Consider the following 21,793-nt stretch of genomic DNA (forward strand, 5'->3'; position numbering starts at 1 on the left):
GAAAAAGAAGAGTAAGAATTCAACTTTTAGATTTAAATTTTCATTCTGACCCTGGCAGAAGACATCCTCTATTAGTTAATTGTAATTGTGTCCTTAACAGGTGAATCTATAGCTTCACTACAACTAGTAAACCCACCACCATCCGCCCACCTCCCTTCTTTGGATAGTACACAGCAGCACTGGCACCAGTCTTCTTGAAGTTTGTAGTGTGGGTGTATTAGACATAGGTTAGGATAGATTTGGGTAATAGTAGCAAACAAGGTGCCATAGGTTGATTAGAATTCTCTCCCTATGGAAATCATGGTTCCTTTACCTTCCAGGGAGGTAAATTGATCCTCCTACAAACCCATCAGTTGTTCTGAATGTCCCCACTGCCTCTTTGTTTCTCATTTGGTGTTTTTTGCACTATTGAAGTGCATTTTATCGGAATGATAACATAACAAGCAGAATGTGGTATAGTTATAGCTGAACGTGCTTTTTTTTTAATGTTGTAGGATCAGTTTGGATCTCAGGCATTTGACATCTTTATCTTGTGTTACTAATGAGTGTTCCTGATGGGCCAGAAGAATAATAACAAACAATTCAAAAACGTATATGTGTCACTGACTCCACTGCTACTGGTAAAGACCCAGTTTCTGGACCTGGGTTGGTATTCAGGTTCTACTGCTTATGGGCTACATTTCTGTCTAACATTCTTTGTGAACATATATATACTGGGATTATGAAACAGGTCAGGCTCAAGAGAGCTTTTGAATTTGGTTTATGTGGACAGAACAACATTATCTTAAATTCTCATAAAGCTACAATGCAGGGAGAGTAATGACACCATCTTCTAGTCTTATCTTTCAGCTCATTCCCTTTTAACTCTCACTAGTCTCTGTGGGCACGTTATGTTCTGTGACAAATGGTTTCAGTATTGGATATGTCTAATTAATCACCTGCAGAGCTCCCTGATGTCAAAGGTCATTTTCAGGTCTGTTTCCCACCAGCTTGAGTACTGGTACAATAGGATCTGCTTTTTCCACATCTGCCTTTAAGGCAAATCATTAGCTTTCAACTAATCAATTATATCCTTAACACACTGAAATCAAAACGTTGCATTTTGCCATAGCTCTGATTCCTTCACTGGAGCATGATAAATTTCCTGATATCCAATTGCAGTATCTATTTTTGTTTTATTTTAAGTTGTTTGACACTTCCTTCTGCTTTTTAAAAAAAATGTCCATGGGATGTGTCGCTGGTTAGGTCAACATTTATTGCCCACCTTGTTCAGAGGGCGTTTAAGAGTTAGCCACATTGCTGGGGCCGGGGTCACATGTAGGCCAGACCAGGTAAGAATAGCAGATTTCATTAAATGACAAGAGTGACCCAGATAGGTTTTTACAACAATTGGCAATGGTTTTGTGGTTGTCCAGATTTTTATTGAATTCAAATTTCACCGTCTGCTGTGGTGGGATTCGAACCTGGGTCCCCAGAGCATTACCCTGGGTCTCTGGAATACTAGTCCAATATACTAATACAATACCACTATGTTACCCCCAATAGAGAAAACCATTAGTATTTTTAATACCACTTTACATAAATGCTCACAGGATATAAAGACCCTTGGCAGGATTTTCCGGTTCAGCCTGCAGCCGGACCCATCGCGGGCAGGAACAGAAAATTTGGAGAGCCAGCCAAAATTCCATTGGCTTCCAGTAGCATCAATCCCGGTCGCGGGTGGGACCAGAAAACCCCAGCCCCTGTCATCAGGGTTTTCACCAAGTTTTCAGAGTAGCTCAGGCAGTACACCTCTGATGTTACCTACAGTTCTATAAAGGAAAGCAACTCACCAAGGCTCCTTCGACAGCACCTTCCAAACCTGTGACTTTCACCATCTAGAAGGACAAAGGCAGCAGATGCCTGGGAACACAGCCACCTGCAAGTTCCCTTCCAAATCACAGACTATCCTGGCTTGGAACTATATCACTGTTCCTTCACTGTCGCTGGGTCAAAATTCACAAACTCCCTTCCTAACAGCACTGTGGGTGTACATACAGCACATGGACTCCAGTGGTTCAAGAAGCCAGCTCACCACCACCTTCTCAAGGGCAGTTATGGATGGGCAATAAATGCTGGCCTAGCCAGCAACGCCCACATCCCATTAACGAATAAAAAAAAACTGAGGGCGCTAGGAGATATATCAGAGCTATGATAAATGATGTGAAAGTTCATCTTTAATTTTTCTGCACAGATTTTATGAAAAGAATTGTTGCTGTAAATCTGAAATAAAAATGGAAAAATCCTGGAAGTCTGCAACAGGTCAGCTGGCACCTGAAGCGAAAAAAGATAGCGGGACTCTTCATTAGCCTCGGTTTTATCTTTCTCACAAGCACCTAAAAGGATAACATAGCCTAATGATATCTTGTGTGGTGGGACACAAGCTGTGAAATGACAGGTTTACCAATTTATTTACAAATTAAACTACTCTTTCACAAAACTAGGAAGTATTACTTTTGTGGAAGTGAAATACAGCAATAGCAAAATCTGTGCTTTTGTGGAGAAAAAAAGAACTGGGGCCTTTCTTGGGCAAGGCCCAATATCACTCACTGATTAGCTCCCCAGCCCTGATCTCCCTATGCACAGCCCTGGGATGAGTGGATCATGCTATTGTTGATGCTTTAAAACAGACATAAGCAATCAGCAATGTACAAGCTATTAGATTCTTGTGTCAGTAATCCATCTTCTGTATTACCTTAATCCCAGTTGATGATTCAGCTGTGAATGTGAATTTTTACCCCCTTAATTTACAGCTGTTTTAAATCAAAACATTGAAAAGAATCACTTACAGTACTGTAGTGGTTAAAAAAAAATCACCAGGGATGAAAATTGTTAAGCTGGTAAATCTTGCTGCATTTTTGGCCTCTTCTAGTATTACCATCTTCTGTGTGTTGGGACTAGGGTCATAAACCATTTGTCGGAACAGTTTACAAGAGTATCTAAGTTTATGATATCTAGATTACAGTGATGTTTTATTTAAACTGGGTCTACTAAACATACTTTTCAAGATGTACTAATATCAAAACACAATCATTATGAATATCACATGGTGTCAATCTGGAAAATCTTGAATAATTGGTGGTGTTGATCTGGGGAAAATGTCGTCTTCTTGAGATCTAATGGTTGACGTGTTTTACTAACTTAGAAATGTTGGCCCTCCTGAGCAATGTTCCTGGTAGAGGAGTGGGGTTAGGGGTGGGAGGCGGGGGGGGGTGGTGTGGGATGGTGGTGGGTGTGCTGGCTTTCACGATGAAGTACATTTTTAGTGTGACCGGACAGAATAAGGGATAATACAGTAGGATACATTTCTCCCACTGTCAAAAGGTGGAGAAAAGACTGAGCAAGGTTTACTGAGGATGAAATATATCCTGCATTCTTCTAGAAATTGACTGGGGAACTGACAAGCGGTCCAAGCTTTCTCCATGTTTTAAAGCTGGGATCCCTTGTCATTTACTCTGGAATGTGGGAAGAATATAAATTTCTACCAGTATGGAATTGGATAGGGGAAAAAAAAATCTGTATGTTTGCACATCTTTGAGGAAAATCATACAAATGTAACTTTCACTTTGGCGTGGTAAAGTAAGAGGAGCCTATTACACTGCTAAAAACTAAAACAAACACTTTCAATTCTTCAGCATGCACTCAATCTTATTTTTACGCTCACTGCATGTAAGTGCTATAAATTTGAACAGTTGAACACAGCTTAATGTGACTGCCTGACAACTAGTCTACTAGCTGCTAGAAGACTGTTTCTAACAAGGATCTCATTTTTCATTTTTAGCTGGTAAATGTATCTTGGTGATTTTTTTTTAAACAAAATTACTTAGAAATAAAATTTTGAAAAAAAAAACTTACCAGATGCTGGCTGGCCTCCCAATTGTGACATTTACAAGATGCAATCTACTGGCAATGATAAACTCTGTGCTGCATAATTTAACCAGCTTGCCAGATGTGAGTTTAGAACCTGAACAGGCTGTATCTTTAATTACAAATGTTTTTGTGATTTTCCCAACTACAATGAGCCCTCATCTTGGGTTTGTTTAAACCGACCATTGTTAGAAGATATTATCAACTGCCTTACAGACATGCAGTTCTGTGGAACCCTAAACATTTGATGGCATGACAGTTAATTTTTAATGCCCACACTTTCCATTTCCAGTTAACACTTCTGCTACCAGCAAGCTTTATTATGGGTCTACATTTTATTTATGTCTAGGACTTGTGCGGTGCACAGACCTGTGACACACTGGGAATGGCGGATGTGGGGACGATGTGTGACCCGAAGCGAAGCTGCTCTGTCATTGAAGATGATGGACTCCCATCAGCCTTTACCACTGCTCACGAACTAGGTATAGATGACATTGCATTATTAGATTTGCAATATACAATACTCTTTCCTTTATTTTTCTCCCCATTTTGTTTTACTTCTCAGCATACTGTATAATGTAGAACAATATCTTATATTAGACTGATATTCCGCTCAGGTAAAATATCACTCAGTATATTTTGTAAATTTAGTGAAAACCTTCCATGCACTTTTTGAGACCAAGCAAAATATTGTCTTCATCCAATTATTTTCATCAAGCAAAATAAATCTAGGGTGGACAGTGGGTCCAAGTTTAAGAAACTGTATCTACCGATATTATGATCAAGAAACTAAACAAAGGAGAATTGATAAACCAGAGACAGTGCTGTTTGCTATTTGCCCTTGGATATTACAATAAATCGTCATTGAGATTTTGTTGATTAGTCGCTGAACTGTCCAGATCTGCTGAATACAGTCAGTCACTGTTAGACTCCAGTTGACATTACTCCCTCAAGTTCCTGGATAGATGCCAGATGACATTTTTATTGCAGCTGTGCTGAATGAGTGGAGGCTGTTACAAGTAATATCACAATGACCATTTGAAGTGACCGTGCTGAATGTCCTTCTTTCAGAAGAAGTTGGCTTCTGCACAAACTCTTCTGACAGATATTTTGATGACTTTCGTGGGAGGGTTGTGAAAGCTGATTATCTACTCTTTTGCTATTAAAAGTTGACCATTGAATATTATTGATAACACAGTTGACAAATATATGGACCTTACATATTCCAGCGATGATGAGCCTGTAATTGCGTTAGTTCCATTAAGTAGTGCGCCTCACAATATTTTGCTGTGTCTTTTCATTGAAAATGAGTTATTTGTATTGGCTTATCCTGAAGAATATCTAATAACTGACAATATCCATATGACTGTATTTTTATTTGAAATGTTTTTGTCATTGGGTTTTAGGCCATGTGTTTAATATGCCACATGACAATGTCAAGGCATGTGAAAATGTGTTCGGGAAGCTGAAGGATAATCACATGATGTCTCCAACCCTCATACACATTGACCGTTCTAGGCCTTGGTCAGTGTGCAGTGCAGCAATCATCACAGACTTCTTGGATAGTGGGCACGGTAAGTGGGAACCAATTACTGCAAGGCAAAGCCTGTATGAATTTTAAGTGTGTTTACTTGTATGAATAATCCACTTTCTGTTCCCAACAGAATTTCATGGAGAACAATATAGTTAATTTGCTATGTTGTTCCTTGTGGGCTGAGCTGTTACCCCTGCTACACTCTCCTTCACAATTAAAACAATAGGTCCATTTGAGAGAAGCAAAGCAAAAAACAGAAAACAGTGCATTATAATCACACCACATGCCTTTCATTCTCACTGAATGGAGATTTGGTGTGTGAGATGAGCTATCAAACTTCTAATAGGCTAGCAGCTGTGTTTAAAAAAAAAGGCCAGAGAAGAATGTAATATAAAAATGTTAATAGTTCATAGTTGAAAATATGTGCTATAGAACTTGTCAAATCACATATCTTTCAAACTCACTCACATGATAGGCCAATTCTGCTCAGCAGTAATAATGTGAATATATTTTTTTTTAACTGTTCAGTTCACTATCTGGATAGATGCCAGATGACATTCTGTGACCCTTATTTTAAATGGATTACCATCTCAGAGATTGGCATCACTATCTACATTTTGATATTAGTACAAAATTTGTATTAATCAAAAGGTTTTATATACTCAAAAGTATTGTGCAAGATGAAAATGGAAAGTCCGTTGCATAAGGGAATTTTATGGGAGGAAAAAGCAATGTTCTATATGAAACGTTATATTCCTAGTTGTAGTAATCGTTAATTATTTACTTTTGACTATAATTTGACATATTATAAGCAACAATGTAATGTTATCTATTTCCAACTAAATACTGCATGATAATATCTTATTACAAGTTCCTTGGCTGGAAATTTCTTACAATTACATCCATTTCATGCACTCACTATAAGTGTACCCTGCAGAGGAATTGCTAGCCAAATGTATATAATTCTGTAAGATAGGGTAATGTATATAATTCTGTAAGATAGGGTTGGAAGGAATCAAGTGGCACAATATCCATTCATTTCTGGGCTTTGGGTTGAATCTAGTCTGGAAAGATCAAAACTAATTTGGGCAGTCCTAAATAAGTTGTTAGTTCATGTAGCGTAAAACTGTCCACCATTTGGCACTACTTCGGCACCTTCATGTAGTAATTCATTACAATAATTTACAGAGACATAAATAGTAATGTGGTAGTAGAGAATTTGAATATTGCTACAAAAAGAGACATACAGTCAAAGTTTTTTGTCTTGCATTCAGCAGGACAGATATGCAAGAATACCAATAGTAAAGGGAACAATAATTTACACTGCATGAGAAGAGAGTACTGATTGGTTGGCAAGTGGACTCTGATTGGAACAGGCGTTGCCATGGAAAATGCACCAGGGCAACACCTCTACCAATCAGAGTTCACATGACAACCAATCAGCACCCTCTTCTCATGCAGTATAAATTGTTGTTCCTTTACTATTGGTATTCTTTTGTATCAGTCCTGACGAGTGTGAGACTAAAAGCTTCAACAGCATGTCTCTTTTTTCAGAGACATAAACAAAAGTAGCAAGTTCAGAGTATAATTTTAAGAACGGTGTGGAATTGCTGAATCCATGAATTCTACTTTGTTGTCTTTCAAATACGTAGAGAAAGTGAATGTTTAACGCTCAGTTTAAGAAGATGCTTTGCTTTCTGTTGATTTAGTCAAGGAGTTGATTTTTTTTATCCTTTCATGGGATGTGGGCTTTGCTGGCTAGGCTAGCATTTATTGCCCATTCCTAATTGCCCTTGAGAAAGGGGTGGTGAGCCGCTTTCATGAAACATTGCAGTCCATGTGATGCAGGTAAACCCATAGTGCTAATTATTAGGGAGGGATGTCCAGGATTTTGACCCAGTGACAGTGAAAGAACAACAATAAAGCTCCAGGTCAGGATGGTGTGTGGTTTGGAGGGGAACTTGCAGGTGGTGTGTCCCCATGCAATTTAATAATTTTATTAAATCAATTTTATCTTGGTGCTTGTGCAAATTAATAACATTATTATTTGCCCAAAATGCATGAGCACTGTAATTATATTATCCATACTTTCTAAGGAGTCACTCAGACTCATTTCAAATTTGATTGGATTGAATACTGAGATTTTGTTGAAAGATCTGAATACACATTATGATTGAATGAAGGTTTTATTTTAGGGGAACCTTATTTATCTGCATTATTTTGTCTACTTTCCATCTTGCAGGTAACACAACATATACAAAAATATATTAGGTATTCACTTCTATAACAGGCATTGTATTTATTTATGTTTTGATATTAGTTAATTTAAGCAGGAATCCAACCCTATTTAAAGGGAAGCAATGCATTTGAATTCAGCGTTAAATTAAGCATCCAGTTAGCATTTGGTGATTCTGTATTTATCCCATTATTTTGAACATATCTGAATTGAACTGGTTAGATTGGAATGCACATATTGATATGGAAACTAAGAAGTATGACCATCTATTGAAATAATTTTGCAACACCTTGGTGCCTGAGTGAAGATTCAGAGTGCAAGTGTAATATTGCTTTTAATTGCTTTCAACTCTAGTCAAAGAGATAAGGTGCAGGGATGTATGGGAGCACAGATGAAGAAATCCTTATGCTTAGGAATAAGGGAAACAAAGAGGACTGAGTGATGAATAGGATTGTTCACCATCACATGCTCATCTGGACAGATGGGTGCGTCAAAGTTTGATGGAATGAGCGGTGAAAAACACTAACTGGCCAAACAGCAGCGTGGTAAAAGCAGAAAACACACTGATGCTTGACAACAACTGATGGCCTGCAGGGTAGGGTAGCAGCAGTTATTGTTATGTGCCTGAGAATAAGCACGTGGCACAATATTGTTAATCCTGTCACTGATCTTGGACTATTTGCTGAACTAATAGTTTTAGGACTGAATGAACCAGGCAGAGTTCAGTGGTTCTGCTAAGGTTGCTTAGCGTGGGCGGCCGTCTAAATTCAAAAGTCTAAATGAGACATAGTTTAAAAGTTTAATTGATTTGAGATCCTATTTGGAGAAGCTGCGCATTTGTAAGCATTAGTGCAGCTGTGCTCTTTGGATCAGGAAACAGGATTTTTAATGAAATGGTAGTCCAAGTAAGCAAAACCTTTACTGAAATCAAACATTGATAAGATTTACTTTAATTAAAAGTAAGGGGGAAATTATACTGATTCTAACCGAGACTATTTTGATGAAGGTTCTCCATTCTTAAGAAGGGAGAACAAGGAACAAAACTCCACAAAGTGATTTTGTGTTAGGTCAATAAGTGTTGTAGGTTTTCCCTACACTGGCTTAACAATGAATTTCATTGTCTTGGACTCATCAGGTATATAATGTTATTTCCATTTGTATGTTAAATACTTTAGTTAGGCCTTAGTTGAAGTATTGTGCACAATTCCAGGCACCACTCTTCAGGAAAGCTGTCAAGGCTTTGGAGAGAGTGCAGAGGAGATTTACCAGAATTATACCGGGGATGAGGAAATTCAGTTATGCGGAGGGACTGGAAAATACAAGAAAATAAGTAAGAGATAGAAGCAGGAGTAGACCATGTGGCTTGTCGTGCCTGCTCTGCCATTTAACACAATCATTGCTGATTTTGGGCTTTAACTGGAACTGCTCTCACTTAGAGCAGAGAAGGTTCAGGAAATATTTCATAGAGGTGTTCAAAATTATCTGCAGTTTTGATAGAGTAAATAAGGAGGAACTGTTTTCATTGGGGGGGTGGGTTGGTAACAAGAGAACACAGATTTAAGATAATTGGCAAGAGAACCAGAGGAAGGATGAGGAGGTTCTTTTTTAATGCACTGCCTAAAAATACTTGAAATGGAAAAAAAAATTGCAGGGGCTATGGGAAAGAGCAGGGGAGTGGAACTAATAGCATAGTTCTTTCAAAACCTTGGCGCAGGCATGGTTAGCTAAGCAGCTGCTTTCTGTACTGCATGATCCGATGATTCGACATGCCTTGTGTGTATGAATTATTTAGATCATCGATATGGAGTTAAATTTGAATGTTATTTAAACTTGAGAACCAGTACTGAGAATTTCAAAGACATTGCATGATTATCATCCAAGTTATAGACTTGAGACTGTTGCAGATCACCACAAGGATTAATGATTGGGTTTGTTGGTAACTCCTGTTCACAATCAAAGAACAAAGAACAAAGAAAAGTACAGCACAGGAGCAGGCCCTTCGGCCCTCCAAGCCTGCGCCGATCATATTGCCCGTCAGCTAAAACATTTTGCACTTCACTAAAACAAAATCAATTGGATGATTTGGACCAAACTCAAGAGAATGGGAAAATTATGAGAAAAATTTGAATCTGGAAACTCTTATGGGTGTGAGGATGAAGGTCATAAAGATTGGAATGGATTCATACAGTTTCAGTGCTTTAGTGGTAGCCAGTTGAAATGATAAAGTACAGAACCATTTAATATCTGCAATTGAATAAACTTTTGTTACCTCCTTAAAATAAACTATAAGATGTAATTTTCCATTACATCATATACAAGTCACACCATGAAAACCACGCAACTGGTGTTGGATCATCCTGGATGCGATTTACCCAGGGGATGTATACCATTTCACTGATTTTGTTGATGTAGTAGATCCAGCTGTTTACTAAATGAGTACTGTTTTCCACACCATTAGCAGAATGAGTTTAAAAGTCGTTTTAGTCTTCTGTTATGAAACGTATGCCACTTGCCCTGTCTTGAACATACTGAGACTTTTCCCAGCCCTGTGGAAATGTGGTTGGAGACAGAAAGGACCAGGAAATTGGGGGAGTTGTAGCAGGATGGCTCCTTGTGCATTCCTGCCTCGAGAAGAATTTCCTGGGATGGGCTGGGAACAGGGTTGGCTACCATAAAGGTAGACAGCCAAATAGTCCAATTAAGGCCCCACTAGGCCCCACTTAGAAAGGGCACCTGGGTGTCCTCAGGCTGGCATGGACAAGATGGGCCGAATGTCCTCTTCTGTGTTGTAACTTTTCTATGGTTCTATGGCTCTAATGGGCCATTTTGCGATGGCACTGACATTTTGACGGTGGCTTCATGTTCCAATGACGGGGCCATGGACAGGAAAAGCCTGTCCGTCACTCGTCCAGCAGAGGGGTTCCCCTCCATCCCAATATCTGAACCGGCTTGGCTGTTTATTTCATGAATTCAGTGCAGGCAACTGAGGGGGTTTCCTTAGTGATGAGCTCTCAGGCTCACTTGACTGCCTTTGCAGTGCCCACCTCTCCCACTGGGCTGCCAGCCTGACATCGCTATGGGCTTTCTAATTGGGCCTGCAGTCTCGGGAGCCTGCTCGCCACCATTAATTGGACGGTGAGTGTCGAGGTGACCGATTAGGAGGCCGTGTCTGGGAATTTTGTGCCAGCAGGGCGTGCTGCTGATATGGGCAGTGGGTGACCCACCAGAAAATCCAGCCCTGTGGGTCATAGTGATGAATGAATTGTTTTTGTGTAGTATTACATTTCCTGAGGAGAAAAGCAAATTTAAAAAAATCTTTTTATTCATTCACGGGATGTGGGCTTCGCTGGCTAGGCCAGCATTTATTGCCCATAACTAGTTGCCTTCAGAAGGTGGTGATGAGCTGCCTTCTTGAACCACTGCAGTTCATGTGCTGTAGGTACACCCACAGTGCTGTTAGGAAGGGAGTTCCAGGACATTGACCCAGCGACACTGAAGGAACGGCAATATATTTCCAAGTCAGGGTGGTGAGTGACTTGGAGGGGAGCCTCCAGGTGGTGGTGTTCCCATCTATCTGCTGCTCTTGTACTTCTAGGTGGTTGTGGGTTTGGAAGGTGCTGTCTAAGGAACCTTGGTGAATTCCTGCAGTGCATCTTGTAGATGGTACACACTGCTGCTACTGTGCGTCGGTGGTGGAGGGAGTGAATGTTTATGGATGTGGTGCCAATCAATTGGTCTGCTTTGTCCTGGATGGTGTCAAGCTTCTTGAGTGTTGTGGGAGCTGCACTCATCCAGGCAAGTGGGGAGTATTCCATCACACTCCTGACTTGTGCCTTGTAGATAGTGGACAGACTTTGGGGAGCCAGGAGGTGAATTACACGGCGCAGGATTCCTAGCCTTTGACCTGCTCTTGTAGCCACAGTATTTATATGGCTAGTCCAGTTCAGTTTCTCATCAATGGTAATGCCCCAGGTTGTTGATATTGAGGGATTCAGTGTGGTAATGCCATTGAATGTCAAGAGGTGATGGTTAGATTCATTCTTGTTGGACATGGTCATTGCCTGGCACTTGTGTGGCACGAATGTTACTTGTCACTTGTTAGCCCAAGCTTGGATATTGTCCGGGTCTTGCTGCATTTGGACATGGACTGCTTCAGTACCCGAGGAGTCGCCAATGGTGCTGAGCATTGTGCAATCATCAGCGAACATCCCCATTTCTGACCTTATGGTAGAAGGAAGGTCATTGATGAAGCAGCTGAAGATGGTTGGGCTAAGAACACTACCCACTACCCTGGAGAACTCCAGCAGTGATGTCCTGGAGTTGAGATGACTGACCTCCAACAACCACAATCATCTTCCTTTGTGCCACGTATGAATCCAACCAACGGAGAGTTTTCCCCCGATTCCCATTGACTCCAGTTTTGCTAGGGCTCCTTGATACCATGCTCTGTCAAATTCAGCCTTTATGTTAAGGGCAATCAATCTCACCTCACCTCGGAAGTTCAACTCTTTTGTCCATGTTTGAACCAAGGTGTAATGAGCTCAGGAGCTGAGTGGCCCTGGCAGAACCAAAACTTGGTGTCAGTGAGCAGGTTATTGCTAAGCAAGTGCTGCTTGATAGCACTGTTGATGACCCCTTCCATTACTTTGCTGATGATCGACAGTAGACTGCTGGGGCGGTAAATGGCTGGGTTGGATTTGTCCTGCGTTTTGGGTACAGTTCATACCTGTGCAATTTTCCACATAGCCGGGTAGATGCCAATATTGTAGCTGTACTGGAACAGCTTGGCTCAGGGCATGGCAATTTCTGGAGCACAAGTCTTCAGTACTATTGCCAGAATATTGACAGGGCCCATAGCCTTTGCACTATCCAGTGCCTTCAGCCATTTCTTGATATCATGTGGAGTGAATCGAATTGGCTAAAGACTGGCATCTATGATGTTGGGTATTATGAGAGAGCCTTTCGGTAAAGCTGAGTTATTTAAAAATCCCAGAGGGAATCTTTAAGCAACTGTCATAACCTATTTTTTGAAGTGGTATGTTTGAGATGCAACTCTAAATTCAGGAATCAGACCACCAGTTCTTGAGAGGTTTTATATTAAGCTAAATGAAACATTTTATTAATTTATACAAGTTAAATATATACACATGCCAAAAATTACTAATATCATAACTTTTAAACAATTCCCAAACTAATCTCCATTAAGGCAACATCAACCCACAGACTTAACCAAACACCAGGCAAAGCATTTTCACCTTACAAATTCAAAATGAGGTTCTTTTCACTTTGGTTCCCGTGGAGACAGTTGGATGCTTACAGCTGCTTTGATTTTGCATTGCCTCTGTGCTGTGCACACAAAACTGCTGAAGTTATACCTAGCACAGCTCATTGAATGTAAATTCTTATTGTATCACCAGCCTTTTTGAACTCCACCTCTTCTAACAATAAAACCCCTTTCATAGTACCAATTTTATTCATAATATAAACATATTGCTTGGTCTCTGCTAGCTAGGTGCCAAATTTCACTCCACTTCTTGAATGCTCTATTCCAAAAATGCAAATGCACTCTACCTCTTTTACATCTCAAAACTAGTACACATCAAAGCACCCAGACTAGCTAGCTTTAATCCAATTAAGACACCCACAGGTTAAACCTCTATTTTAAAAGAAAAACATTTTCCAATAATATTATATACATTAATAGCTTCATGACACTGGGGACCTCCAGAAGAGGCTGAGAAAGATCATCCACTCGGCACTTCTGGCTGAAGATTGTAGCAAATGCTTCAGCCTTATCTTTTGCATTGATGTGCTGGCCTCCCCCATCATTAAGGATAGGGACATTTGTGGAGCCTCCTCCTCCAGTGAGTTGTTTAATGGTCCACCACCATTCATAGCTGGATGTGGCAGGACTGCAGAGCTTAGAACTGACCCGTTGTTTGTGGGATCGCTTAGCCCTGTCTATCACCTGCTGCTTTTGATGTTTGTTTCACAAGTAGTCCTGTGTTATATCTTCACCAGGTTGACACCTCATTTTTAGATATGCCTGGTGCTGCTCCTGACATGCACTCTTGCACTCTTTATTGAATCCGGGTTGATCCCCCCACTTGATGGTAATGATAGAGTTCAGGATATGCCAGGCCATGAGGTTGCAGATTGTGTTCGAGTACAATTCTGCTGCTGCTGATGGCCCACAGCACCTCATGGATGCCCAGCCTTGAGTTGCTAGACCTGTTCAAAATCTTTCCCATTTAGCACGGTGGTATTGCCACACAACACGATGGCGGGTATCCTCAATGTGAAGGCGGGACTTTGTCTCCATAGTGACTGTGTGGTGGTCACTCCTACCGAACTGTCATGGACAGATGCGGCAGGCAGGTTGGTGAGGATGGGGGTCAGTATGTTTCTCCCTCTTGTTGGTTCCCTCACCACCTGCTGCAGACCACTCTAGCAGCTATGTCCCTTTAGGACTTGGCCAGTAGTGGTGCTACCGAGCCACTCTTGGTGATGGACATTGAAATCCCCCATCCAGAGTTTGCCCTTGCTACCCTCAGTGCTTCCTCCAAGTGGTGTTGAACATGGAGGAGCACTGATTCATCAGCTGAGGGAGGCAGGTATGTGGTAATTAGCAGGAGGTTTCCTTGCCCATGTTTGACCTGTTGCCATGAGACTTAATGAGGTCCAGAGTCAATGTTGGGGACTCCCAGGTCAATTCCCTCTCAACTGTATACCTCTGTGCTGCTACTTCTGATGGGTATGTCAGGGCAGGGATGGTGATGGTGGTATCTGGGACATTATCTGTAAGGTATGATTCCCAAGGATGACTATGTCAGGCTGTTGCTTGACTAGTCCATTAGACAACTCTCCCAATTTTGTCACTAGCCCCCAGATGTTAGTACAGAGGACTTTACAGGGTCAACAGGGCTGAGTTTGCCATTGTCTTTTCTGGCGCCTAGGTCAATGGCGGGTGGTCCATCTGGTTTTCGTTCCTTTTTAGTGACTTTGTAACTGTTTGATACAACATTTAAGAGTCAACCACATTGCTGTGGGTCTGGAGTCACATGTAGGCCAGACCAGGTAGGGAGGGCAGATTTCCTTCCCCAAAGGACATTAGTGAACTAGATGGGTCCTTACAACAATCGACAATGGTTTCATGGTCAGCATTTTAATTCCAGATTTTTATTGAATTTAAATTCCACCATTCGAACCCGGTTTCCCAGGACATTACTCTGGGTTACTAGCCCAGCGACAATACCACTACGCCATTGCCTCCCTTTATTTAGTTTTAGTTATTATTTAGTTTTATTGGTAACAATACATGGCTATGGAATGTCAGTGGCTAATCTCTTTCATCCACAGGTGACTGCCTACTAGATGAACCGATGAAGCCGATTACATTACCGGATAGCTTACCGGGAGAAAGCTACAACTTGAACAGACAGTGCGAACTAGCTTTTGGGATTAACTCCAAACCATGTCCTTATATGCAGCCTTGCCTGAAACTTTGGTGCACTGGGAAAGCCCGTGGGCAACTGGTGTACCAGACAAGGCACTTCCCATGGGCAGATGGAACGAAGTGTGGTGACGGGAAGTTCTGTATGAAAGGTGTCTGTGTGGCAACCCACGATGTGACAAAGTACAAAGTAAGACCTCTGAATAATTCCTATTTTAAAAGAACTTTATGTCTGTGTGACACTCAGTCTCTTTTTTCATTTCACACTAGGTATTTATATTCAGTGATATATACTCAATTCATGCTTTACAGGGTCCTTATTCTCATTGCTGTTGTAGCTAGTTTAGATCATATAATCTCTCTGGGGTATCAGTGTCTAACGTATATACAATAAAATTATATTAACTTACACATAACTTGGATATTTTTAATTTGCATTTAATCTTGGTGCTAGGTCTAAGCTGACTTTATTTAATTACAATGTTTCGCTCCACTCACAAAGAATGTAGTAAGTAACGTATGAAAAATTCAAGGTCGAGTTCCTTAATGATCTGCTGAGAAATGTAATCAATAACCTTGCATCATTGAGCTCAGGTTATTTTTGTTTCAATTTAAGTTTCAGCAGATATCTGTCCTTGTTACAGTTGCCTCTAGATGCAACTTGTTATATTGTTAAATATATATAGATTAAAATTAATTTAATTTAGTTAGTTTCTATTTGTGTCCAATTACACTTGAAAATTTGGGATGTGGAACATTTGAATTTCATTAAATATGTCAGAGATCATTGTTTAAAAAAAGAGACTTGTGTTTATGTAGTGACTTGCACAACAGCAGGACGTCCCAAAGTGCTTTTCAGCCAGTTAAGCACTTTTGAAGTGTAGTCATTGTAATGTAGGAAATGCAGCAGCCAGTTTTCCCACAGCAAGTTCCAACAAACAGCAATGTGATATGGAGCAGGTCATCTGTATTTTGTGATGTGATTGAAGGTTAACTCACCTGCTTTGCTTCAAAATAGTGCTTTGAGACCTTCTACATCCAACTGAGAGGGCAGGCGGGGCCTCAGTTTAGTGCCTCATACAAAAGACGGCATCTCTAACAGTGCAGCACTCCCTTCCTAGTAAACTGGAGGGTCATCCTTGATTTTAGTCCTCAAATGGTGGAGTGGGGTTTGAACCCACAACCTTCTGACTCACAGGCAGCAATGCTACTAACTGAAGCAGAGCTGACCCATTTGCAGGAAGTTTTCATACATGGTCCTAATGATAAATTATTAATCTCATAAAACAGCTAATCTGCTAAGAGTTCAAACAATAAAATAGACACCAATGAAATGTAATAAGATGGAAATTTCGCACAGCATCTGACAGTTTAACACATGAACCTATCAGCCCTTCAGTCGCTCCACAGAGATCCCTGATGGACATTAATCTTTAAACTTGTTTATGATATAATGTCAAAAATAACTCTTCCCATTATTATACTGCCATGTGGAAATGTTTTTGAATATAGTAAAACATAATTTATTTTATTTGACATTGTTGTGTTCGATAAGAAAAAGATGCATTGTAATGGGCGCTCGTAATGGTAAGGCACAGTAAAATTAATCAGTTATCTTTACAAACAACCTTTCAAAATTTATATCTAAAATGTCAACAGATTTAAAACAGTAAATGGATCTAACACAATTTAAATAATCTTGCAGTAAATACTGTGTTGTGAAAGAGTCATTAAGTATATATATGGGTATTACTGATCCAGCATAAGTTCCTCTATCTAAGATATACGCAGTTATATTATATCAGTTACGTTATAAAAGTTCAAATAAATCTCACTTTATATTAACAAAAGGACAGTTAAAAATGGGAAGCATGATAACTGTTTGGCTAGACTGTACTTTCCAAAGAATTAGTTGAGGTGTCTCAGTGAATAATTAGTATATTAACAGTTACAAAAGTGAGATTGTGCCAACACCGCTTTTTAAGTGGAGAATGAGCCTGCAGCCTGCTAAACCACAAAAAAACAGACTTCTGGAACTAATAAGGAACAGTCTTTTTTGGTAAACAATTGAATTATTTATTTGTTTAGACAAGATAGTATTATACACTTTTAAAGTTCGATGATTGTTTAGTTGACAACACTTTGAAAAGAATCATGAGAAAGTTAAGCCCCTACTCTTAATAAACCTGAAAATGTACACTACAGGATCACTCTTGCTGGTGTGATTCTGAAGCCCTGGGGTCAAAGTCCCTGATGAATAGATAAGCACCGCTATTAAACGATAATTGGCCATGCAAGGCACACTTCCAAATTGCTCTTCAACATGGAAATATTGCCTATGACGTGCTGCAGTTGGCTGGATGTAATGGTCATTATTTCTTTGCATTGGGAGCCTATCAAAGCAAATCAGAATAGTCAGCCCTGAGAATCTCATTTCAGTAATATTAGATGTCTATTAATCTAGAGTGTAAATGTATGAAAATAATCAGTAATTGATCATAGCATCACAAATTCTTTGGCATTTGCATTTGGCAATAGCAAACCCAATCAATTCTACTTTAAAACGGATAAAAAGCATGTTCACTTACATCTGGGTTTCATTTAAAGTTAATAAATGTGTCGGCCTGTATTATTTTGCAACATTGGCATCAGTTATAACATTTGTGGGATGGAGGTTCAGATGAATACTGTTGACCACTTCTTATTACAGGTCGATGGGAGATGGGGAAAGTGGGGTCCTTATGGATCATGTTCACGTACATGTGGAGGTGGTGTGCAACTTGCCAAGAGGGAATGTAACAAACCAACCCCTGCCAATGGTGGAAGATATTGTGAGGGAATCCGTGTCAAATACCGATCCTGCAATTTGGATCCATGCCCTGATAATGGTAAGACATTTATTAAAGACATATTGTGCTGTTATTTAATCAAATGTTTAATAACTTCTACATTTTTCATATAATGTTAGCAGATGAGGGCCATTCTGTTCTATACATTCTGTAGTAATAAGTTTATGGGAGCATAGGAGCAAACAGTTTTCCCCACTGTTTAATTCTTCCCTGGATCAAAGTCAACTTTCCTTTCCTTTCTGAATTGACGATGACCATTTTTCAGGTGTCAGGATAGTTTAATAGGTTAGAAAAAGACAATGTGCTTTAGCATTGTAAATTTAGCCCATATTGATAGCAGACACCCATACTCTTTGACAGCTGCAAAGTGCAAAGTTAAATCAATTTGGATAGTTTCACTGTCATCAATGTCATAGTTTCATTTTCAGTTGATATGAATTTGTATTGTGAAGTTAACCATAATTCAACAGCACGTGGCAATCTCACCCAGAGAGGCCCCAAGGATAGCAAGGCCTAGAGAAATTTATACTTATGAAATATATGGCACCATTCTGAAGTTTAAGATACCTTTGCTGGAGCCAAGTGGAGAGCTTTCGTTTGTAACTGACTAAAAAGTGCTTGATGCTGACGCAGCTTTTAACGTGAAGTAGTTAATACTTCAGTTGAGAAAGAAAATGAAAAAAGATTATCTCTTCAAGAATGTTTTGGAAGGTCGAAGAAGCCTAGCCCCAGTAACTCTATTCACATTACATATTGAATAATGGATGGTTAGAAACCTAATTGAAGATTGTAACTTATTAAAGAGACTTGAGCGATATAATTAACTGCAGAAGTTTTTCCATTGTTGCCTGCAGCTTCCTTTAGTTGCACCAACCTTTACTTTATCACTATTAATAGGTGCCTTTAAGGCTGATGTGTTTGTTGTACAAATTCTTGTGGCGTCACCAGAAAAATTCATTTTTGAGAAGTTTTTGATAAGCCAAGGCCAAGGCGTTTAACAAAAGAAGAAAAACATATTGCCTTTCCATGTGGTAGCTATAGTACATTATGCCTGGAACACCCTCTGAGGAGAACGGCAAAAGAATATTGGGTCATTAAAGTGTAGTTAGATACTGTGACCGTAAGAAGGGTGACTTAAAAGGGCTGAATGGCCTTACTCATTTGAATTGATATCAGTGAAAAGTATTGCAGTTCCCTCTATTCTACCAACTTATAATACAACTTTCCTCATGTAATGAAGCAGGCACATTTCTGAAGGGATCAAATGATGAAGGTTTTTTTTAGATAAAACAGAATAGGTTGTTTCTTCTTTTCAAAAATGTTCTTAAAGACTAACCAATTGTTTTTGTTTATCTCTTTAATTTCTTTGGAATATATGTGGCTAATGTATGGCAAAAAAGACTTGGCAATTGTATTTTAAATCCTTGAGAGGTGCTGACACCTGCTTTCTGCATTCCATCTGATGCTCAGAGGGTATGGAATGTGACGGGTTTCAAAATATCTTTCTCTTCCTCCCCTAGTTCAGATGAATTTGTTTGGATGAGTGGCAATGCAGGTCTATTAACACAGTAATTCTGGTTACAAAGGTGTGAACTCTGGCTAGATATGTAATTGGTGTAAGCCAATATGGCATCATTGTTGAGACACTGAATAAATTAAAGTGTTTGCATCAGGTTTGAGGAGTGTTAGAAGATGAAAGTGTTTGATACATTGCACACCAACTTGTTCTCACTATGGGTAGTGTTGCTGAATATTTTCCTTTTTTGCTGTAATTTGCCAAAAGACGGCATGTGACTTCGGATCTATTGTACAACAATGTCATACACTGGGGAGCTCAAGGTCTAGTATTCTGTTCAAGCCAGGTTTATTTTCCTTCAGAGGATACAAACAAAGTAGGTATTGGATGATAGGCAGTTTGGAGAGAATTATTTCTTCCATTGTACATGTTAATAAATTCACATAAATTTCACTGAAGGAAACATTTTCACCAAAGGATATAAATCTGTTTACTACAATGGGAATCTAGTATTGAAGGACAAGAAAAGTCTCAACTGTTTTGTGATAAGCTCCATAATTTTTATATTTAATATCAATAATACCACAACTGTTTCTGGGATGTCTACATGTCTTCTGTAATGTCAAGTGGTACAAATAATTTAAATAAATGCTTTTTGTGTGTAAGCAAAGCATATCAATAATACTCAAACCATCTCAGTTATAAAACTGAGCATAGATTGCATGGAAGGATCTATTCGAAATAACTGGCTCTGACCTAGTTATTTCCAGTTAGTCATATAGCAATAGGTCTGTACGGTTAATAATAATAGCAATTATACATTTGGTGATATATTCTCTACCAAAACAAAACCATCCCTTTTTTATTTTTACTCCGATCATTCACTTTTAATGGTTTAATTTAATTGGCAAGTGTCATTAACATTGGCTTGGTATAGTTGCCTATTCTTACAGGGTGAAGGGGTTGAATTCGCATATAGAGAATAATGCCCCCGTTATGATTCAGACATTGGCATCATACAGGTATCATTTTGGCAATAGTGCTGGTGGGCACAACAGCTTAGACTATTGATCACATTGGATCATGGGTGCTGTTGTCTATATAAGAGCACTTTGAACTTACTAGTGTGTGCATGTGGACTAATGGCAACATGTGCTTTATATGCCCCAGCCATTGTTCTTTCATTCATGACAAAATTTCATTATCTTCCTGAGGCTGCACAGATCCTAGTTATATGCCTATAGTGAAGGAAGAGCAGAATATTGCCACTCTACAGTTGTGTTCGCCCCTATTTAACCCTTTGCTACTGTTTATTTATTATTGTGTTTGGTCTGTATTTGAATCCCAGGCAAAAGTTTCAGAGAGGAGCAATGTGAATCCTTCAATGGATATAATGTCAATACAAACAGGCTTGCACCATCTGTTGTGTGGGTTCCCAAATATTCAGGGGTATCGCCCAAAGACAAATGCAAACTTGTCTGCAGAGCGAATGGTACTGGATACTTCTATGTTCTTGCACCCAAGGTAAGCATGTGAAATACTTTACTTCTACTTATACAAAATATCAACTCTCAGGCCTTTGGTCCTCTGTTTACCGCAGCATTTATGCAGCTACTGATTTGTTCAGCCACAGCCTCTCCTCCACCTTTGATGCCCCAGACCCCAATTAAACTATTACTCTCTCTCACCTTTACTAATCCCCCTGGCACCCCCTTAAGTACAAGATGTAAAAACTTGAAAAAGCATGGTTTAGTCATCCACAGTCAGATCCAGCTAGACCACATAAAGCACTGCCAAAGAAACTATCTCCACTTGTGGATGAGTCCAAAACAAAGAGCATTTGTTTTAAGGAAGCTACTAACAGATGAAATAAAGAATTTAAGAAGGATTTAGGAGAATGTTGAGAAGGCGAAATTGCTGTCACATCGAGTGTTTGAAGCATATAGCATTAATGCATTTAAGGTGGGTTTTGATTCATATAGTGGGAGAAGGGAATAAAAAGGATATAGAAAGATATGAGGGCAACATAGGTTGTAGGAATTAGACTGGGAGAAGGCTCATGAGGAGTATAAACACTGGCATAGAGTTGGGTTCGAATAGCCTGTTTCTGTGTTGAATTTTTCTGTAATTTTACATAACTGCTTCAATCATTTCTACCAGGTCTATAAATTCCTCAAAGGAATGCAGTAAATTGGTCAGATGTGACCAGGCCTTTCTGAACCCATTCCATCCGTCTGGAATGAGACCTGTTCTTCCATTTGGTCCCTCACCAAAGTTTCAAATACTTTCTCCACCATTG

At 39.6% G+C, this 21,793-nt stretch overlaps 1 protein-coding gene across 1 annotated transcript in view; it reads left to right on the plus strand.

The window, feature by feature from the left end:
- LOC144669680 (A disintegrin and metalloproteinase with thrombospondin motifs 15-like) overlaps positions 1 to 21,793 on the plus strand; it is a 45,414-nt gene that overhangs the window by 17,342 nt on the left and 6,279 nt on the right. Inside the window, exons 3-7 of the mRNA XM_078532182.1 lie at positions 4,256 to 4,388; positions 5,313 to 5,480; positions 15,036 to 15,319; positions 17,840 to 18,017; positions 20,843 to 21,018. Of these exons, the coding sequence (XP_078388308.1) occupies positions 4,256 to 4,388; positions 5,313 to 5,480; positions 15,036 to 15,319; positions 17,840 to 18,017; positions 20,843 to 21,018 (939 nt within the window). The remainder of the gene's footprint in view (positions 1 to 4,255; positions 4,389 to 5,312; positions 5,481 to 15,035; positions 15,320 to 17,839; positions 18,018 to 20,842; positions 21,019 to 21,793) is intronic.

This window comes from Cetorhinus maximus, chromosome 2 (assembly GCF_964194155.1).
Source record: "Cetorhinus maximus chromosome 2, sCetMax3.hap1.1, whole genome shotgun sequence".
NCBI lineage: Eukaryota > Metazoa > Chordata > Chondrichthyes > Lamniformes > Cetorhinidae > Cetorhinus > Cetorhinus maximus.